This window comes from Lutjanus erythropterus, chromosome 22 (genome assembly GCF_056507025.1).
Source record: "Lutjanus erythropterus isolate fLutEry1 chromosome 22, fLutEry1.hap2, whole genome shotgun sequence".
Taxonomy (NCBI): Eukaryota; Metazoa; Chordata; class Actinopteri; order Lutjaniformes; family Lutjanidae; genus Lutjanus; species Lutjanus erythropterus.
This window is the reverse complement of record NC_139338.1, coordinates 6,595,722-6,613,470: the sequence shown is the minus strand read 5'-3', so window position 1 is coordinate 6,613,470 and position 17,749 is coordinate 6,595,722. Positions and strand designations below refer to the sequence as shown.

Here is a 17,749-nt window from a genome sequence, read left to right as displayed (position 1 = left end):
AAGGGATAGTTCACCCAAAAATGAAAATTCATTCATTATCTACTCACCCTCATGCTGTTAGAGGATGGGTTTAGTTTTCTAGTCCACAAAACATTGCTGGAGTAAAGAAAAACAAGGAAAACAGCACTACAGAATGAATGGTGATGGAAAAAATACTGCTTGCCTGGTGTAATCCAAGTCTGTACATCTATTTATTTAGAATATATGTCTCCTTTAAGGCAAACCAACAAAACAAAAACAACCTACAAACATACAGGCTGTTAAAAATCCTTTAATTTTACATTTCCATCTGATTGAGTCGCCTGCCCCCTGAACACATCGTCTTAAAGGAGGAGAAAAATATACTCTGGAACGTTTAAATACTGACCGTACAAAATGTGGGCAATAGTTACAACACAATGAGGCAGACAAGAGGAACATGTATGACATCACTCACTTGTGGTCTGTTCATCTCCTTTAACTAAGTCCAGACAGAAGATGAGTATACACAACAAAACAAAAGGAGCTCAATAAAAAGGTCCATGTCAGTCTGTGATGGAACTCGTTTTGATCTGACCGCACACGCACTCTGCGTCTGACGTCACATCTTCCTGTGTCCTTACAGTGTCCTTTTTCTGTCCAGCAAGACTGCACAACAATTACCATATCACATGGTACACATTAGAACAGCGGTGGTCAAAAGTGTGTGGTTAGCCTTTGCTTTTTGTTTTGTTCTTTTTCTTTTTGTCTGTGGTGCTGCTGGTGGGAGGGGCTGGGTTCACTGGTGGAGCCCCCAGTTTCTTGGTTTTGGCCTTCTTCACTTTGTCCTTAATGGCCTCGATGTCCAGCTTTCCTTCTGTAGGAGCTGGGACAGAAACAAGGATGGGATGTTAGCTGTACTGTTAATAGTGCACAGTTTCACACATACTTGCTTTGCACTCAAGTAACTTCATGTTCCTTTATTTCTACCTTTAGTGGTTTTCTTCACTAACGGTTTCTCTTTTGGAGGAATGAAAGCTTTGTTCCGCTCTTCCTGCCTCTTGGTCAGTGCTTCTGCTTGTTTCACCTGAGAAAGAGGAACAATAACAGTGAAATAATTGACAGTTCTTAGAAGAGAAGATGACACAGCCCTTCCTCTTCCTGCAAGGCTGGGTTTCTGCACTAGCTTACAGTGACTCAGCAGGTTTAAGAAGAAAACAAGTTAGACTATTAGATCATGCAATCAAACTGTAACTAAGGAGACATCAGGGGTCTCATTTATAAAATTCTGTGTAGGATTCACCTCAAATAGGTTGCTCATGCACAAAAATCTTCAGATTTATATCAGTCCACATGCACATCCTATGCTGTTGTTTTTTAATCAATCACAATCAACTCAATCAACTGGAACACCTTTCATGAACATCATATAACGAGACAAAAAAGAGCTTAGGATGCCAAAAAGGCATTAGAGTGGCAGCACTGTGCTGCTGTATCACAAGATCAGACTGGCACAGAATTAAAAAAAATTAGTGGTCCAACACAAAAAGTGTTGCTGGCAGCGTTTGAGCTGACACCAGAGCTCAACCCTGTTAAAACTGGCAGGGGGGTTTCCTCCAGAGGAGAGCAGTGATGGAGACACACCAGATAACTCAGGCAGCCTGTGATATTTGGAACACACTTAATGTAATTTGTTTGGAATGAGAGCAAACTAAATGCATTCAATGCAAGTTGTGTTTACAGATTAAAGTTCAAAAATTCAAACTAAGATGTGTTCCTGGTGGCTCCACTACACCTGCACTGTACCATGCACGGGTGACTGTCTCGCATCACTTATATTTTATATAGATGCAATATTTTGCTCACAAAGTTGTGTACACTGGGGCTGCACACTCTTATTACACTCTGAAACACAAGTTAAAAAAAGGTCTGAGATGCATGCTGACAACAGACAAATTAGCAGAGGCTAATATATCATTTATAAATGCTTGAATTACAGTCTCATAACAAAAAACCCACTTCATCTCTTTTCCTCTCTTACTTTAGAACACTTTATGAAAGTGATAAACTTAAATGCTGCTGAACATAAAAAATAGAATGCTGATGCAGTGTTTAATGTTTGTGGCTGGGTTTTTGGGGTGTGGTTTGTCCTTTAGAAACAAGAGAATCGCCATTTAAATGAGACATGTATGAATCAATTTAAGTTTTTTTTTTTCCAATTAGTCATGCAGTCCTACTGTACACCTTCTATTCTCCACATACACCACTTAGAAATGAGACACCTGGATTTCATTACTGTAAGATCACTCATGTGAACAGTTACTGCAGCCCAGCAGAAGATGAATCCGCTCAGTGCTCACCTTGATCTCCGCCATCTTCTTCCTCTTTTTAACACTATCACGCAGGAAGAATTCTCCTGTGGCCAGCTCCTTGTCAACCTACAAAGATGATCCAAAGAGTTCAAAATCAGTTTAAAAAATAGTCTTAATATACAAATTAATCTCAATAACAGGGTCCAAACATTAGTAAGATATTCCTCTGTTTTTTTGTTGTTAGTTTAGCGTAGCTTTCTAGAATACGGGACAATGTTAAATAAATAAGTGTAGATACATGTGACTCGCTACATCTTATCTTAGAGCAAGTATGTTAATGTTACCATGTCCTCCATAGACAAATTAATGGCATTTATTCAGATATGAATGTTAACGTTAATGTTTTTACCTTGCTCTCTGGCTGTGACGGAGGGAACGGTGTGTATTCCTTCTTCACGCTCTTCTTCTTGGGCTCCTTGCGCTTGGCCAGGTTCTTGTGGCGGAACTTAGGCAGGAAGCGTTCCCAGCTCTGCATCCGCAGTTCGGGGTCTTTGGACAGCTCCCGTTTGATCATCAGTGTCTGATAGTTTCAGACGTCAGAGAATATGCAATGGGGTGGTGGGGGTGGGTGGAGTAAAAGTGATGAAAAGGTGATACTTGGCGATATTGTACTGTCATGTCATACACCCTGTCTACACTCAAATGTAGTTTTATCACCACAAGCTGTTAAAACTGAATCACACTGATTTACAGTAAGATTTTTATTATGAGCTGAGGCAGTTTAAATCCCATCGGTTCCATTTTATTGATCAAAGAAAGACAACTAACGGGGTAAAAGTTGTTTCGGGGCTCAGTGCTAAACACATTTTGAGTCCAAATACTGATCACAACACCTTTTTTGACTGTATGAAAATCTGATGTTTTCCCATCACAGATGACAAAGAAAGGTATTAAAACATGAGCCTTTCTGGTAAAACATTCTCATGAAGGCTCATATATGAATTTAGTGTGGCAAAAGAATGAATCGTCAAATATTTGTATTGTACAGCCAAAGTTGATTTGACTTAAAAAGTCGGGACAGTGCTTGTAATAAGTAACTTCTTTCCTTCGATGGAGCAGTCATGTGACAGTAGGTTTTGTTTTGTATGTATACTTCTCCAGAAAAGTTCAATGAAATAAATCCCCGCTAGTCAGTGCTGTCAAGCACTCATGGATAATACTGTATGTTTTAAGACAACTTCACCAGATGAGAGTACAGAGAAGATGATAAGTCTGCACACATGAAGAAGTCAGATGTCGGATAGAAGTGTTTTGGCCATCCAGCTTGTAATATCATCCACTGATGAACTGAATATTTAAAATAAACCCTAAAAAGTAGGTGGTCGTAAAAGCCTGACTCTGAACAGAGCGGGACTCTTTCATACCCTCAGCTCCAGGTTGAGCCAGCCTTGGCGTACAAACCCAGAGGATACTGATTTCAGTCAGGAGATCAAGAACAAGGATGGAAAACATCTTCACTGGGCATGAATGCAATCTGTCCGAACAGTTCAGTTTATCCAGAATTATTGGCTTTGGAGGCGAGACCTCAGCAGTTTGAACGTACCTTGATGTTGTAGATTGGGTGAATGTTCTTCATCGTGTCCATCACCACTTTGCGGACCTGAACAACAGAGAATGACATATGAAAAAAAATACATTGTGTCTACATCCTCAGTTTTTGTGTAAAATTAGTATTCAGACTTTCAATCATTGAAGAAAACAATAATATTAAAATTAATTAAAAACAGATGAGGACTACTGGAGGTCAGTTCCTCCACCCTTTATGATTCCCATTAGCCTCCGAAGAACAGACAGGAGCTCTGTGAAGTTCTCACCTCCTTCAGGCCATTGAAGGGACCCAGGGCTGAGACTGTGTTGCCCTGCACCATCACGTAGCAGTTGGTCAGCAGCTCTAACGCCTGGAGGAAAGAGACAGGAAGACAAAGTAAACTGATTAACTCAACTATTGACAGTGTTGTTATATTGTTCCAGGGCCATAGATAAATAAAAAACATGGAGTCACTGGCCAAACAACAGTAAATGTGTAGTTTCTACCGATACGTTTAGTTCTGGCAGAAATTGACAATAGGTTTCAAAAATTTGACTGAGTTTCTCTTACTTCACTTCTGTTATAGTCTCAACAGATACTTGCTATAAAGCTACATCCCAAATGTGTGTGACCTACATTAAACTGTGCTTTCACTGTTCATTCGGGAGCCTTTTCATCATTGTGGTGAAACTACATCTCTATGTAGTATCTCTAAGGTACTGCAGGTATGAGATGTGTTGGATGAAAGCTGGATATTGTTGTGGGACTTACTTTTAGGGTGGAGCCCTTGGGACCAATCAGCCGCTGTCTGCGCTTCACAAACCGCTCTCTGTTCCTCACCAGGGTCCCGATTTTGATGATGTCACATGCCATGTCATCCTGTAATATCCGCACAGCCTGGGAGGAAAAAAAAAAAACAGCAATCAGTATTGTGGTTCACTACTGCGGTCATCAGACATTCAGAGTTTTTAAAAACAGGAGCCGCTATCAGGACGCAGCAGAGTCCTGGATGTGAGCGCAGTGATCATTACCTGCTCGAATGGGACGCTCCTGGCCAGCAGTTTGATGAGATCTCTGGCTCTCACGATGGCGTATGGGTCAAACGTTTTCTTAGTGGTGGAAACTGTGATGCTTCCCTCGATCAGGTCCAGAGAGGCTTTGACGTGCTGACAAAAGAACAAAAATCCACGTTACACAAGAATGGAACTTAATTGACTAAAATTTAAATCAAACGTGATCACATGACTAAAACTATAATCCACATTTTGGTTAAGCCAGAGGCCAAAACGCTGATGGGATCTCTGTCGATAAAAAGAAATTAGCGATTTGAACACATCAGTTAGGCTGTGGTACAAGTATAATGTGACGTGTAATTTGACTTTGACAAAATGACTGATTTAAAAAATGCCACAGGAAATAAACTGTTAGTTGCAGCTCTGTACAGCACAAACTAGTTTTCTTTATAACTTAATGCAGTTTGAGCTACAGAGTCAACTCTTCAAAACTTTACTATTGGAGTAAGAAACCAAAGGTTTTTAGAAACCAAAACAGTCCAAACTCTAGCAAACCTCTGCTGCCTTCAAACATGGAAAGGTAAAACTTCATGAGAAAAGCATGTTTAACAAGCCAATAAAATGGCAAACACATAGAAAAGAGTCTATGGATCAAGTTTATGGCCCATTTTGCCTCAGGAAAAAGCTTGTGCTACGTGAGTGAACTTACTGCCTCTCCTAAAGCCTTCTCCACCAGCGGCCAGCACTCTTTCAGGTAGGCTTCTCTGTATTTGGGGAAGAGTGTGGCGAAGCTGCTCTCCTCCAGCAGACCTCGGGGGTTATCATCTCTGGTGAATGTGGGCTCTTTCCACCCATCAGGGACAGTCAAGAGCTCTGACTCATCCACTGCATGACACACAAGAGACACAGCAGCACAAGGACATTAAGATAAACAGAGAACCTTAGAACAAGCAATTTAATGTGTATAAAATATGAATATAATAAAATAGAGACTATACAAGAGCAATTAGACACAAAATGCAAAATTGCAGGAAATAGCAGTAAAGACAAAGCACCCACAACCAGTGTTGTCAGATTGGGCAGTTTTGGGTTGGACTGTGAGGGATAAAATGGGCTGGCTTGGATGGACATGATCTTGACTGGTTTTAAAGGCATTAAAAATGTCAGTATATTAAAAACATTTTCATAAACCGTATTCCTTAGTTACACAAACGCATTCAGTCACTCAGCATTAATATCACAAAACTCTTATTAATCCTGTTCAAAATAGATATGTGTTACCATCATTACTACTAGAGCTGCAACTATTCTGAAAATCAATTACTCTGTTTGAGTCATTTTTAAAAAAGAAAGCTGTCAAAAGTCAAAATTCTGAGTTCAGATTCTGACAATTTTGTGGTTTCTTTACTCCTTCATGACAGTAAACTGAATATGTTTGGTTTAGAGCAGAACAAGTCATTTGAGGACGTCATTGTGGATGTTATCAACCTTGTCTGACATTTTACAGACCAAACAGCTATTAATCGATTAATGGAGAAAATGATTTACCAATTAATTGACTATGGAAAATAACTGTTAATTGTAGCCCTAATATTAGCCTATGGATGGAGTCACTTTAAGTTGGCATACTGTCAAGGTTTGTTAGATAAAACATTATTTTTGTTATTGGAACTGTCAATACCACATATTACTATTGTTTATGAACTCATTTGTATTCTTTATTATTGATAATTTGGGAGGTTAATGTTTAGCAATCTGAGCGAACTTTGAGCAAGTATTGGGCTGGAAAACATCAAACTAATCTGGCAACACTACCCACAACCTGTCTAGTAACAAATTACTGCAAACAAAGTGACATACTGGTGTGTTTAGTAGCAGCAAAGTCACTCGAGCAAGTAGTATGCTACACTCAACTATAGAAGTGTGCACGAGATAAACTGCAACAACCTGTATGTTTTAAAGTCTGCCCACAGCAAAGACACACATATTTAACAGTTTCTCCAAGTACAATCAAAAAACACAGATTAGCCTCCGCCCGTGCTCTATTTTAAAGGTAGCTTAGTAACTGTGATTTGGAGGTATGCTGCTGTACACTTTTAGAAATATTTACATTAAAAAACAAACGGCACAAAAACAACATAATCTAAAAATTATTTTCCTGGGTTTATACTCGAAACAAAGCTAACATTTTTACTTTAACAGTCAACACACGTTTAAAACAGCCGGCAGCTCACATGCTAGCTTGATGCTAGTTCATGCGTGTCTTGCAGCTGACATGTAAACACGCTAATTAGCTGCCAGAACACCGCTCTGCTTCACACTACAGCAGGTCACTGGGTCTCAATAAATAAAGTTAAACTATACAGCATCCATAACTCACCTTGGTTCTTGGTATTTTTCGATTTTTTCCCTGTTTGTGTGTCACTCACGCCGTCTCCCGTCGTAGAGGACGCCATTATTGAGCAGAAGCGGAAGTGACGCAAGACTCTTCTTCGTGTGACTTCAGGTTAGTCAGGCAGACTACATGCAACATTGACGTATTGGTGCCCTCTACTGTTTGTTTTTCATGGTCCTTTCGAGAGTAATTAATATTTTACAGTCCAGTATACATTTTTTTTCACGGTAGCCATATTGAAATGAAAAAGTAGGGTTCTACTAATGGGAACAATTAAGGTCCCATTCCATTTTATGTTGTAGACCCAATATGCACTACAGCAGCACTCTGTTTAAGACAAAATAAATTTTATTGAACCCACACCAGGGAAATTCATTCCACAATTCAGCTCAAAAAGTACATGTAGAAAAGGGATTAAAAATAAAAAAAAATTACAAAAAAGTATACATTATACATTATAATCAAGAGAAAATAATGTACATAGTGTAGCCTTGTAAAGGCTAATTTCACAGATAAACTGATTGGATTGCAAAGACTAGAATTGCAAACATTTCAAAGTGATGATTTGCAGTTTGAAAAATATACTATATTGCACAAAAGATGATTTAATAGTATAAAATGTAAATATTCAATATATTGCACAGGGTAATTTCCCATTAGAGATGTGAAGGATTGACTTAATTAGTATCATTCATAATACCTGGGTTTATCCCACTGACATCGATATTTCAGCACAGTCCTTTAAACATATTGAGGCTGCTACGTGGGCCTATAATCCATTCACTTTATTTAATATCTGCAAATAGAATAATTGATGGCACCAGGTAAGCAAACTAAGAATTTCATTGTACTGATGAGTTGTTTATTTTTGCATATGACAAGAAAACCTTTGAATTCTTGAATTCTTGGCCCTAATTAGCCTAATAAATTGTCCTTATCCACTATTTATTACCTCATTTCCACTATGATTACTGAGGATTATGATAATTGCATTTAAAAAACAAATTCTAACAATAAAAAGTCTCAAACTAACTCACTGATTGTATTTGTGCAATCCTATAATTTTCAATATTCTCATCTCACCACTGCTTTAACTTTTTCAATCCCTAAGTTTCAGCTTCACCATTTAATGGGTTGTCCTACTGCTGTGAAATAGTCTAAAATGTCTAAAGTTTCATAAGAATTCATGGAATTTTAGGGTTGAATTTCTGTCAATTTGTTAAAATAATGTTCTGTATCATTAGAGAGAAATGTCTCCATGATGAGGAAAACACACTCACAGACGGTGTTTGAAACTCTTTATTGGAGTCGAAGGCGTTCGTAGTAAGTCATGATTGCTTTGGTTGCACTCACTGAGAGTACAGTTACTCCCAGAAAACCTATTGATCCAGCCACAATGGAGATCATTGTCATGTGCTCTGCCCCTGCAAAGAGATGGACAAGTCATTTCATTAACTCTGTATCCAGAGTGAACAAAACCTCCTCATACTGAAGTGTACAAAACAGAGCCTGACCAACATGGCGGCCAATCCCAATAGAATAAAGAGTAAAACATGGTATCACTGGTATTTTTATGTTATTATAAAGAACTATAAATAAGTTTTGTTGACATGAACTCACAGTGAGACGGTGGGACTCCTGACTTCACCCTCTTGCTGACCACCAGAGGTCCAGCAGACACAACAGCTGCTTGTTTCCCTCTTCTGTCCGTCCTTCTCACAGACCTCTTGGGGCGCTGCAGGCTGGTGCAATTCTGTTATGAAATTAGGTTCAGCTGGTGATTTTTATGGTAATTTTCCCTTTTATTTACAGCTTGATTAAAGGGATAGTTCACCATCATCATCATCTACTCACCCTCATGCTGACTGAGGGTGGGGTTTAGATTTCAACAGTATTTTGCAGACTAACAAAATAAACACGACCTTCAATCGGTATGAGGTTGAGTCGATAATGACTGAATTTAAATTTTTGCATTCATAAATCACTACACTTCTGATGCTACACTTCAGCCTATCCATAATCAGGAGCATTTAAAAAACTCATTAATGTTAGTAAGGTCAGCATCAATGCAGAAGGGCCTTACATCTGGAAACCTTTTCGGCAACATAGCAGGCTGAAGCAGGTCACCAATACTGCACACTAATGCAGAGACCAGTAGCTGGTATAGACCAATGTCAACCTTGAAACAACCCTTCAGTTTACCTTTGCACAGTCTTCATCAGGCCCACATATGTTGGCCAGGCAGTGAATGTAGAGCGGCAACCCTCTGGGCATCTTGAACATCTGAAGGGAGAATCTGCTTTCCTGAGCCACACCATTAACAGACAGCCAGTGCAACGTGTCGTCAACAGGACAGCTGGGGACAAGAGAGGATAACGTTCATTAGCGTTATCACCCTGGGCAACTAAAGTGGGTAAAATATGTCACACAGTGTACAGACACAGAGCTACATTACGAAGAAACAGGCTGAAACAAACAAGATTTGGTGGTATGTATCTAAGGATCCAGCAACCACAGATGGCGGTTAATCACAGAATTTTATGGTGCGTCCAAAACATAATTCAAGTAGTGGAAGGACGGATTCAGTCAAAGGTTTGCTACAACTTATATTTATACACAGTCCGCAAAGCTTGGAAAAAGTCCAACTCCATCAAGAATGAAACTCATACATTAATTCCTACCCGTCCTGAAGAAGCACACCCTGGACGGCGTTCTGTGGGTCGGTGCTCTCGGTGGCCCAGCACGTCTCCACCTGCAGTAGAACGTCTGAGGCAAAAGAGTTGTTGGTCTGCAGGGCCACCCGGAAGAACAGGGTGTCCTCAAGATCCAGGGCGATGGCGTCCCTGTAGCTGTGGGTGTACGACACATCAGAGTACAGGCTCATGGTCAGCCCCAGCTGCAGCGACGAGCTGAACTCCACCAGTGAGTGGGTGGAGAGCCTAGGACGAAAGAAGTGACGTGTTTGGATGTGTCTGTCCATTTAGTAACTTTTTTAAGTCAGACAAAGATGAAGATGTTGGTCTCACCACTGCATGTCCACGCTGACTTGAGTGTTGCGGACATAATGTCGCGGGTAGACGCACTTCCAGACGACTTTTAGATCCCGCCGGCTGATGGTTTGCTCCTTGCTCAAGCTCACAGTCAGAGTGTTTTGGAACTCGATGTGGGTTTTGTTCACCTGGACAATCACACAGTTATGAAACGCAAGTGATCAAACAGATTGAGAAAACACTTTGGCATCTGCCGCCAAATGGCGCCAATAAGGGGCAGGCCTTTTTTTAAGCATATCTTATCTAAATATATTGTTGTGGGGTGACACCAAAAATAGTTAAAAAATAAAAGAGGAGAGAAGTAGATGTAGCAACAGGAACTAAAGAGGGCGGGGCTTAGTGAAGGGTCAATTATACAAGTATGGGTTTGAAGATTGAAGCTCTCTCTCCAGTAAAAATGAGATCAAAAGGTCACAAACGGATGCTGACAGATCATTCCCCATTGTTGTCTCTGTAGTGCCGTCTAGGACTGGTGGTCACTCACCCGCCTCTCAGTTCCACATTCAGAGGCTTTCCGTGAGGTGCGGAAGTAGTGGAACACCTCGCTCTCATCCACCGTGCACTGCCCGTCGTTCAGCTTCACGTCAAACTTTCCCCCCATGTAAGAAGTCAGGTAGGGCTTTGCGATCCCACCAGTCAGAAGTTTATTCAGGCACTGGCTGAAAAGGCCTTTTTCTGTTTCAAAGCAGAGGAAAGAAGAGGGAAGAATGTTGGTGGTTCAAAGTGCGGACGAGCCCTCACATTATTACGTTCAAATAAATTCCAGGGGACGAGGGGAGTTACAGTAAAAATAACCAAGTGAACTGAAGTATGTACATAAACTAGGGATTTATTACCAAATTTAAGTAAAAAAAAGACAACAAAAGATATAATGAACTTAAAATACATGCTTTTGTTATTGAATGCTGAAGCCACAGTTTGTTACGGTTGGATAAGATATGTAAGATAACACAGTTTACCATTGCAGACTGGATGGGAGGCCACAGGAGGCTCGATGATGGAGCTCACGTCGTAGTAGCCATGTTGGCACACACAGGAGTAGGAGCCCAGAGTGTTGATGCACAGAGAATTACGGGGACACAAAGTGTGCTTTGAGGAAGTACACAGATCTGGACCTGAAAAAAAGAACAAGACAAAAAGTAAATGTGAAACAAGAAAACATAAAATTTTTCGACTGAATTCAGTGAAAAGACTGAACTGGTTTTTACCGTCCCAATAAATGACCCCATCTCTAACAGAGACGTCGGTTGCATTCAGGGAGCGAATGTAATCCAGCTGATCGTCAATAGGCAGGGGCACATCTTCTTCAGGCTTGGATGCATCAAAAGACACAAACAGAATCTCTGTTTTGTCTGGCTCGTCTGCAGGTTCAAAGGTGGCCAGCTCAATGCGGGCTGGCTGATCAAAGTCTTTCAACAGCATCTGCAACTGAAGGACACACACAAAAAAGACATAGTGCTTCAAGGACAACAACGATAAACTTGTTGGGAAGAAAATATGTTTGGCTGAAATGTTTTAGTCAAATTCAAATGTTTTTTTTCTTACTGAGGAAGGAAAAAGAAGATAAAAAAGAAAATTGATACACTAACACTAGCCATGCTAGCAGCTCTGTGAGGTTGCACTGAGACACCCCATTACTTTTAGCTAAATGTTAATGTTAGCATGCTTATAATCGCTGCCTTCAAATGGCATTGTGTTTACCGTCTTTCCACCATGTTTCTAAGTATACATCAACAGACAACCAAAATTTTCAGAAACCCGAGGAGGCAATAACATGAGTTTTCCCAGTCGGACACTCATTTTCCCAATTATTCCAAGACCAAAAGTTGTGCAGAAACACACATCCTACAACTAGGATGAAAACTTGATCTGCAGTCCAGGACCACTGATGCAAAAATGAATTCTCCTCCCACCTTATCTTTGAAAATCCTCAATATTGTAGCTCTCGGTTCTGACACGTTCTCATGTAGATCGTCGGGCAGTGTCCAGGGCACCACCATTGTGAGACCCATGCTGGAGATGTCTAACTCCAGCTCTACGGAAGATGAAACATGGAATCAGAGTGAGCAAGGTTCATCATGAAACAATGAACAAACAAATTAAGTGTATCATAGTAAGATTTAGGTCTACACTGAAGAAAAATACTGACATTCAAACCAAAAATACCACAAATGAAAGGTAAAAAAAAACTATTAAAAAATGAAATACAAATAAATAACTATAATTTAAAAAAAGAAGTAAAAAGTCAGATTGACCTTGGTCCAGTGAATGTCCAGCAGCCCTCACAAGGAGGTCAGTGAGGGAGGATGACTTCGGTCCCTCAATACACACTTGAGAATGTTCCGACTCCCACTGTCCGTCACATTCCTCCCACACGTCGAGGACGTAGGTCTTTCCTTCCTCCAGCCCGGGGAGATGCAGCTCGGTGTCGCTCACACGGCTGCTCTGCAGGGTGGTGCCGTTCTCCAGAGACAGCTCGTATAAAAAGGCCACCGCTGTGCTGTCTGTGGTGCTGGGCATCCAGTGGGCGGTGGAGTCGTTTGAGCGATACCTGAGCTCAGACACGCCGCGGAGTCCTGGATGCACCCAGTACACATACAGATAAATCAGATCATGTACAAACAGACAGGTACTGTGTTTATACAGTATTTTACAGAGGGACTTGAACACAGTCTGACAATGAGATTCAACGTCACACATTATAAAAGCACCAGTCTGCAGGATTTAGTGACATCTAGCGGTCAGATTGTAGATTGCAAGCAACTGGAGTATAGCTTGTCTCACCCTCCCCTTCCAGGAGTGCAGGAGAATCTGCATGGTGATGCAACACAGTTACCCTTTAACCAGGTGGTAATCAGGTGCAGACTAATGGGGCTGTTTACGTTACCATCTCATCACTTTCTACATCACCTGTGTGTGCTGTGACCGTCTTGGTACTCATGAGCATGCTGTCTCCACACAGCGCCTCCACCCTGGCCTGGTACTGTTGGCATGGCAGCAGCCCCTGCACTGTATACTTGGTGGCAAGCGTGCTGCCCTGCAGCGCCCCCTCGTGGAAGACTCTGAACATGGAGATGGACGAGGTGTTCTTCACTTCCCAGCTCAGGGTGTAGTTGTTGGGGCCAAATGATGTCTGACACAAGGCCTCGATGCTGGAGTGAACTGAGGAGGCAAAGGGGGGTTAATGACGAGCACTCAAGTCTTTTAGAAAAGACTATTCACAAGTACAAACACTGAAATATTTCAAGTCAGAGATCAGCAAACTGTTAGTTAATACAAGGTTAGATTATTTTTCATTTTCAGATTTTTTAAAAAATATTTTTCGTAAAACTAATGAATGCATTTTGGTTTTCATAGGTTGTTCAGCATCTATGTTTCAGTGGTTAGGAAAAATTGTCAATATCAACTCCTACTGTGGTCTATAATGGTTTCAAATGGACAAAGAGATGGTTCAGTTACTCAGTTCATCAACTCATACAGGACTTACGAGAGTTCCCATCATTCAGGACCATCTTGCTGTAGCGGGACTCCGCCCCTGCCTGGCAAACCGTCTGCAGGCCAAACTTAACCCTTGTGCAGGGCTGCAGGTCAGACAAGGTGAACACAAAGCTGTCCTTCTTGTGCCACAAGGGCACCTCCTTTGTGATGTGGTCCGTTCCATTTAGGTAGAAGGCGGTGAGGAGGAACAGGGAGTACTTGCGGTTCTCGGGGCAGTCCCAGGCCAAAGATATGCTGCTGATGTTCCATGACGTCACCTCAAAGTCCTTGGGAATGTCTGGGTCTGGTGGAAAAAGGACAAACTAGTTTTTTCAACCTCCATTAACAGATTTATTTGCTTCTTGAGGGTAGCAGAAACAAGAACAGTACATTTGTTTCCTCTTATTTATTTATTTGTCCTGTGCTGTTTGGATTGTTTTGGTGTGAGTAGCCGAGGGTATACAGAGTGCCTTCTCTTTAATATAATGGCACTCTGCTTGTTGTATTTTTAATTTTGGGATGAACAGTCCATTCAATAATCATCAAAAAGTCAGTAATGTGTCTTATATGGGGCTGCTGAATAAACAAATTACTATTTACCTTCACCTTCTCATCTCAAAATTTGGACAAATAAAACAAAAATATTTTCATTACCAGAAATCACTAAAGATAAATGAAAAATACATTTTTCAGTCTTTGTAAATTGGCCCTTTTTTTGCTGCCCATCATTTCTGCTAACTCATCTAACCAGCTGTCCATACCAGTGATAGCAGCGAGGCAGGTGAAGGACTTGGTGCCTGTAATCTCCACACAGGCCACATAGTGGCTGCAGGAGTCCAGAGCTGTGAAGTGGTAGTTGTTGCTGGTGGTCGTGTCCACGCTCAGAGTGTTATAGGAGCCCAGTTCAGTGTGGTACAGGGTGGTGGTGTGGCTGCTGCTCACAGCTGGGTCGCTCTCCACCCAGGAGACCAGCAACATGGAGGGAGTCCTGGACTCGAGCTTGACAGGGAGACGCATAGTGTGTCCTGGGTTGAGACAAAGAGTTTCAGTCATACAAAGTGCTCATGAAAATAGAAATAGTATTTTAAAGCATTATTAAACCAGAAATGACAAACATTTACTTTCATTGCTGTTTAGATTGATATGGAGCATTTGGATTTATCCTCTGTGGACCACAGAAAATTTATGTCACCATCTCCAAATTCATGAGACAACTAAAAATAAACAGAAGGAATGCTGCTCAGTACCTACTGTAATAATGTTACAGTTGACTTTTACTGACCTTTGACGAAAAAAAAAAATAGTTTGACATTTTGACAATTTCGATTTTTGGCTTTCTTGCTGATGGTTAAGATGGGAAGATCAAAACCACCCAGAATTTAGAGCCAGTATCCATTAGGTTAGCTTAGCATAAAGGCTAGAATCAGCTAACCAAAGTGTGAAAACAACAGGGGATTCTGTGAAGAAGGTTTTTCTTGGCTGGGAGCAGTGACTTCCTGGATTCTTGTCATGTCATGTAAAAATGTTTCTTCACTATTTCTTTTTACTTTAAGTCAAACCTCTTAAGTTGGCTTCAAAATAAACTAGAAAAAGTATTATTGACCTATAATCTTTTCTTGAATGTCAAGAATAAAGTAGGAAAAGTCAAAATGTTACTATCAAAATGGTATTTCAGCTCTATTCTTGATATTTCAATTTTATATTCAACATTTCGACTTTATTCTCAAATAATGCAAAACCCCTACTCCTCTGATTTATTTTTGTTATGCCTGGCACTAAAACTAAAAGATCAGTTTTATTCTTGACATTTTGACTTTATTCCTGAGATGCAAAATTTTAAAAATAACCTTCCTCCTCACATTAAAAAAAAAAAAGTATGCCTGGCTCTAGTACTCTTCTGTAGAAAGGTCAACATGTAAGTTCAAAGACACAAACACATTAAATACACACAAGAAACAGAGAATCTCACCAATTGCAAGGAAGAAGTTTTCATCCTGGTGGAAGAATAATGTCCCATTTTCACATGCAAACACTTCAGAGGGACTCATCGACTCCAGGAAGGCCTGAGGAGAGAGCGAGGGACCATCAGAGAGGGCAAAAGTGAGACAGACTGTGTAAATAAATCTAATCCATCCATCTGCATCAAAATTCTACCTTAGTGGCTCTTGTTGGTTTCTCCTGGGGTTTCTGCAGGCCTTTGATTTTGTTGAATTTTGTACCTTAGATAAACACATCATTTAATATATATTGCTTCTTAGTGGGTACAAATATTTTACCAAAAAAAAAAAAAGTTAGAGATGCTTACGTGGACTGATTCTGAAAGACCACACCAGAACAGAGCCTCCATATTGAAGCTGAAGCTTGTTTTCTACAGCTGGGGACACCGTCAGGGACGTAACTTTACCCGTCTTCCTGATGGATTTTAGTGCTGTAGTATTGAGCCATATGTTTCCATTCTCCCTAGAAGGACAGAAATTAAGAGAACCTTGCTGCAGCCCATTAAGCACACATCTCTTAAAGGGACAGTGTGGATTATTTACTGTGGGGTTGTATGAGGTACATGTCAATAGTCAGTGTATTAACTGATGCAGACAGGGTCAGCAGCAAAATATATGTGAGCCACATAAAAAAGGTCAACCCAAAACAAAAAAATCACTATCAGTTTAAGTGTATCCTGTATTTCTAATTCCTATATAAGCAAAATATCACCTCCTCCCAACCAACCAACCAACCAAACTCCACAGGTGAAATCAGTGATTTTGCCTCGCAGAACACAGGAATTCCTGGTCTACCACTGCCTTCATCTGTTAGCTTGTTTGAGTTATTGTTTGACTTCAGCGTTTTAATAGGTTACTTCGGATTCACTGATGTCACACAATGACACACACACACTTGCAGACCACCAACTCAGACAGTGTTCTCTGAGGTAAAATTACTGATTTCGCTTATGGAGTTTGGTTGGTATGGAGAGAGTGATATTTGGCTTGCATAACTTGGGTTTCCCTGCAGAAACAGCTGTCTGAAGGCCCCTTGAAGAGAAGGACACACAATTTGGACATATGGACACCAGTAAAACTTCACTTAAATAACAATTTCCACCCCCTTCTAACAGCAACTCTTCAATTTAATAACCAATTGATACACAAAGTGAGTTTGTCCAAGCTGCACTGTATGGTCAGAAGTATGTGGACACCCCATGCACTGTTTTTTTTGTTTTTTTTTTGTTCAGCTTGGTCCCTTAGTTCCAAATATTTATTTTTTTTTGGTCCAGATTTGCAGAAAGGCATAAAATTGTTTTTATAAATGGAGTTTGGTGTGAGGTTCGTTTCACAGAGCAGAGAACACACTTGATCAGGCTTAATTAAGCACTGTGTTAAAGATCACACCGTCAAAAATGTGTTTTACCTTTCCAGAGTGTCACCTTTGCTCATCCAGCATATCGAGAAGGCGATATCGTCACAACGTCCTGGAGAAAAATGAATCAGAATATCTCCAAATATAACAGCTTATCTTCACTCAGTAATATGTCAGGTGCAGTGAGCTACTCACCAAACGATATGGTGTGAGGCACCAGTATGAAAAAAAACAACAAAAACTCGAAGGAGTTCCTGAAAATATAAACAAGGATTAATCTGCTGAATTAGAGTGAGACAGGTGATATACAAACTGACTGTGGAGACTTATTTTCTTACATTTTCTTTGGAATTCCAGCAAAAGGGAGCGTGTTGTGTTTAGGCTTGGCTGGAAATGACAGACTCCTAATGAGTGACAGGTGTGTGCTGCCTTCACTCACCTGCTCACACTCACCAAGCTCCAGGAAATCATTTGTTTTTCTATTTAACAGCCACATGATACATTCTAGTCCCTCATACTGAGACTTTCAGCATTACTGTGACAATCTCACAAAGAAGACATCACTCTGAAAATGACTGACAAAAAAATGCTTGCTTTGGTGT

At 40.5% G+C, this 17,749-nt stretch overlaps 2 protein-coding genes across 2 annotated transcripts; both read right to left on the bottom strand.

Moving 5' to 3' along the window:
• Positions 1-253: 253 nt before the first annotated feature.
• krr1 (KRR1 small subunit processome component homolog) lies at positions 254-7,397 on the bottom strand. The gene is made up of 10 exons (XM_084711311.1): positions 7,252-7,397; positions 5,581-5,756; positions 4,890-5,024; positions 4,630-4,755; positions 4,145-4,228; positions 3,874-3,930; positions 2,680-2,850; positions 2,319-2,396; positions 949-1,045; positions 254-844 (listed from the first exon to the last, which is right to left on the bottom strand). The coding sequence occupies exons 1-10, from the start codon at positions 7,325-7,327 to the stop codon at positions 690-692; spliced, it is 1,155 nt and encodes a 384-aa protein (XP_084567437.1). The 5' UTR covers positions 7,328-7,397; the 3' UTR covers positions 254-689.
• Positions 7,398-8,549: 1,152 nt separating this feature from the next.
• On the bottom strand, positions 8,550-17,618 carry LOC146306555 (uncharacterized). Its single transcript, XM_084711502.1, has 19 exons — positions 17,587-17,618; positions 17,343-17,401; positions 17,199-17,259; positions 16,099-16,253; positions 15,948-16,012; positions 15,763-15,856; positions 14,555-14,818; positions 13,804-14,097; positions 13,227-13,478; positions 12,572-12,892; positions 12,230-12,351; positions 11,525-11,744; positions 11,276-11,431; positions 10,801-10,991; positions 10,293-10,444; positions 9,948-10,205; positions 9,469-9,622; positions 8,887-9,019; positions 8,550-8,690 (listed from the first exon to the last, which is right to left on the bottom strand). Exons 1-19 carry the CDS (start codon positions 17,616-17,618, stop codon positions 8,566-8,568), a joined length of 3,108 nt encoding a protein of 1,035 aa, XP_084567628.1. The 3' UTR covers positions 8,550-8,565.
• Between the last annotated feature and the right edge of the window lie 131 nt (positions 17,619-17,749).

Coding starts and splice junctions, on each gene's coding strand:
- krr1 (XM_084711311.1), bottom strand. CDS start 7,327: ATGGCGTCCTCTACGACGGGAGACGGCGTGAGTGACACACAAACAGGG. Junction 3,931..4,144: donor CCTTCAATGGCCTGAAGGAG/GTGAGAACTTCA, acceptor TCTGTTGTTCAG/GTCCGCAAAGTGGTGATGGA. Junction 2,397..2,679: donor CGTCACAGCCAGAGAGCAAG/GTAAAAACATTA, acceptor TCATCTTTGTAG/GTTGACAAGGAGCTGGCCAC.
- LOC146306555 (XM_084711502.1), bottom strand. CDS start 17,618: ATGATTTCCTGGAGCTTGGTGAGTGTGAGCAG. Junction 14,098..14,554: donor CTGCCTCGCTGCTATCACTG/GTATGGACAGCT, acceptor TTTTTCCACCAG/ACCCAGACATTCCCAAGGAC. Junction 13,479..13,803: donor CCTGAATGATGGGAACTCTC/GTAAGTCCTGTA, acceptor TTGCCTCCTCAG/TTCACTCCAGCATCGAGGCC.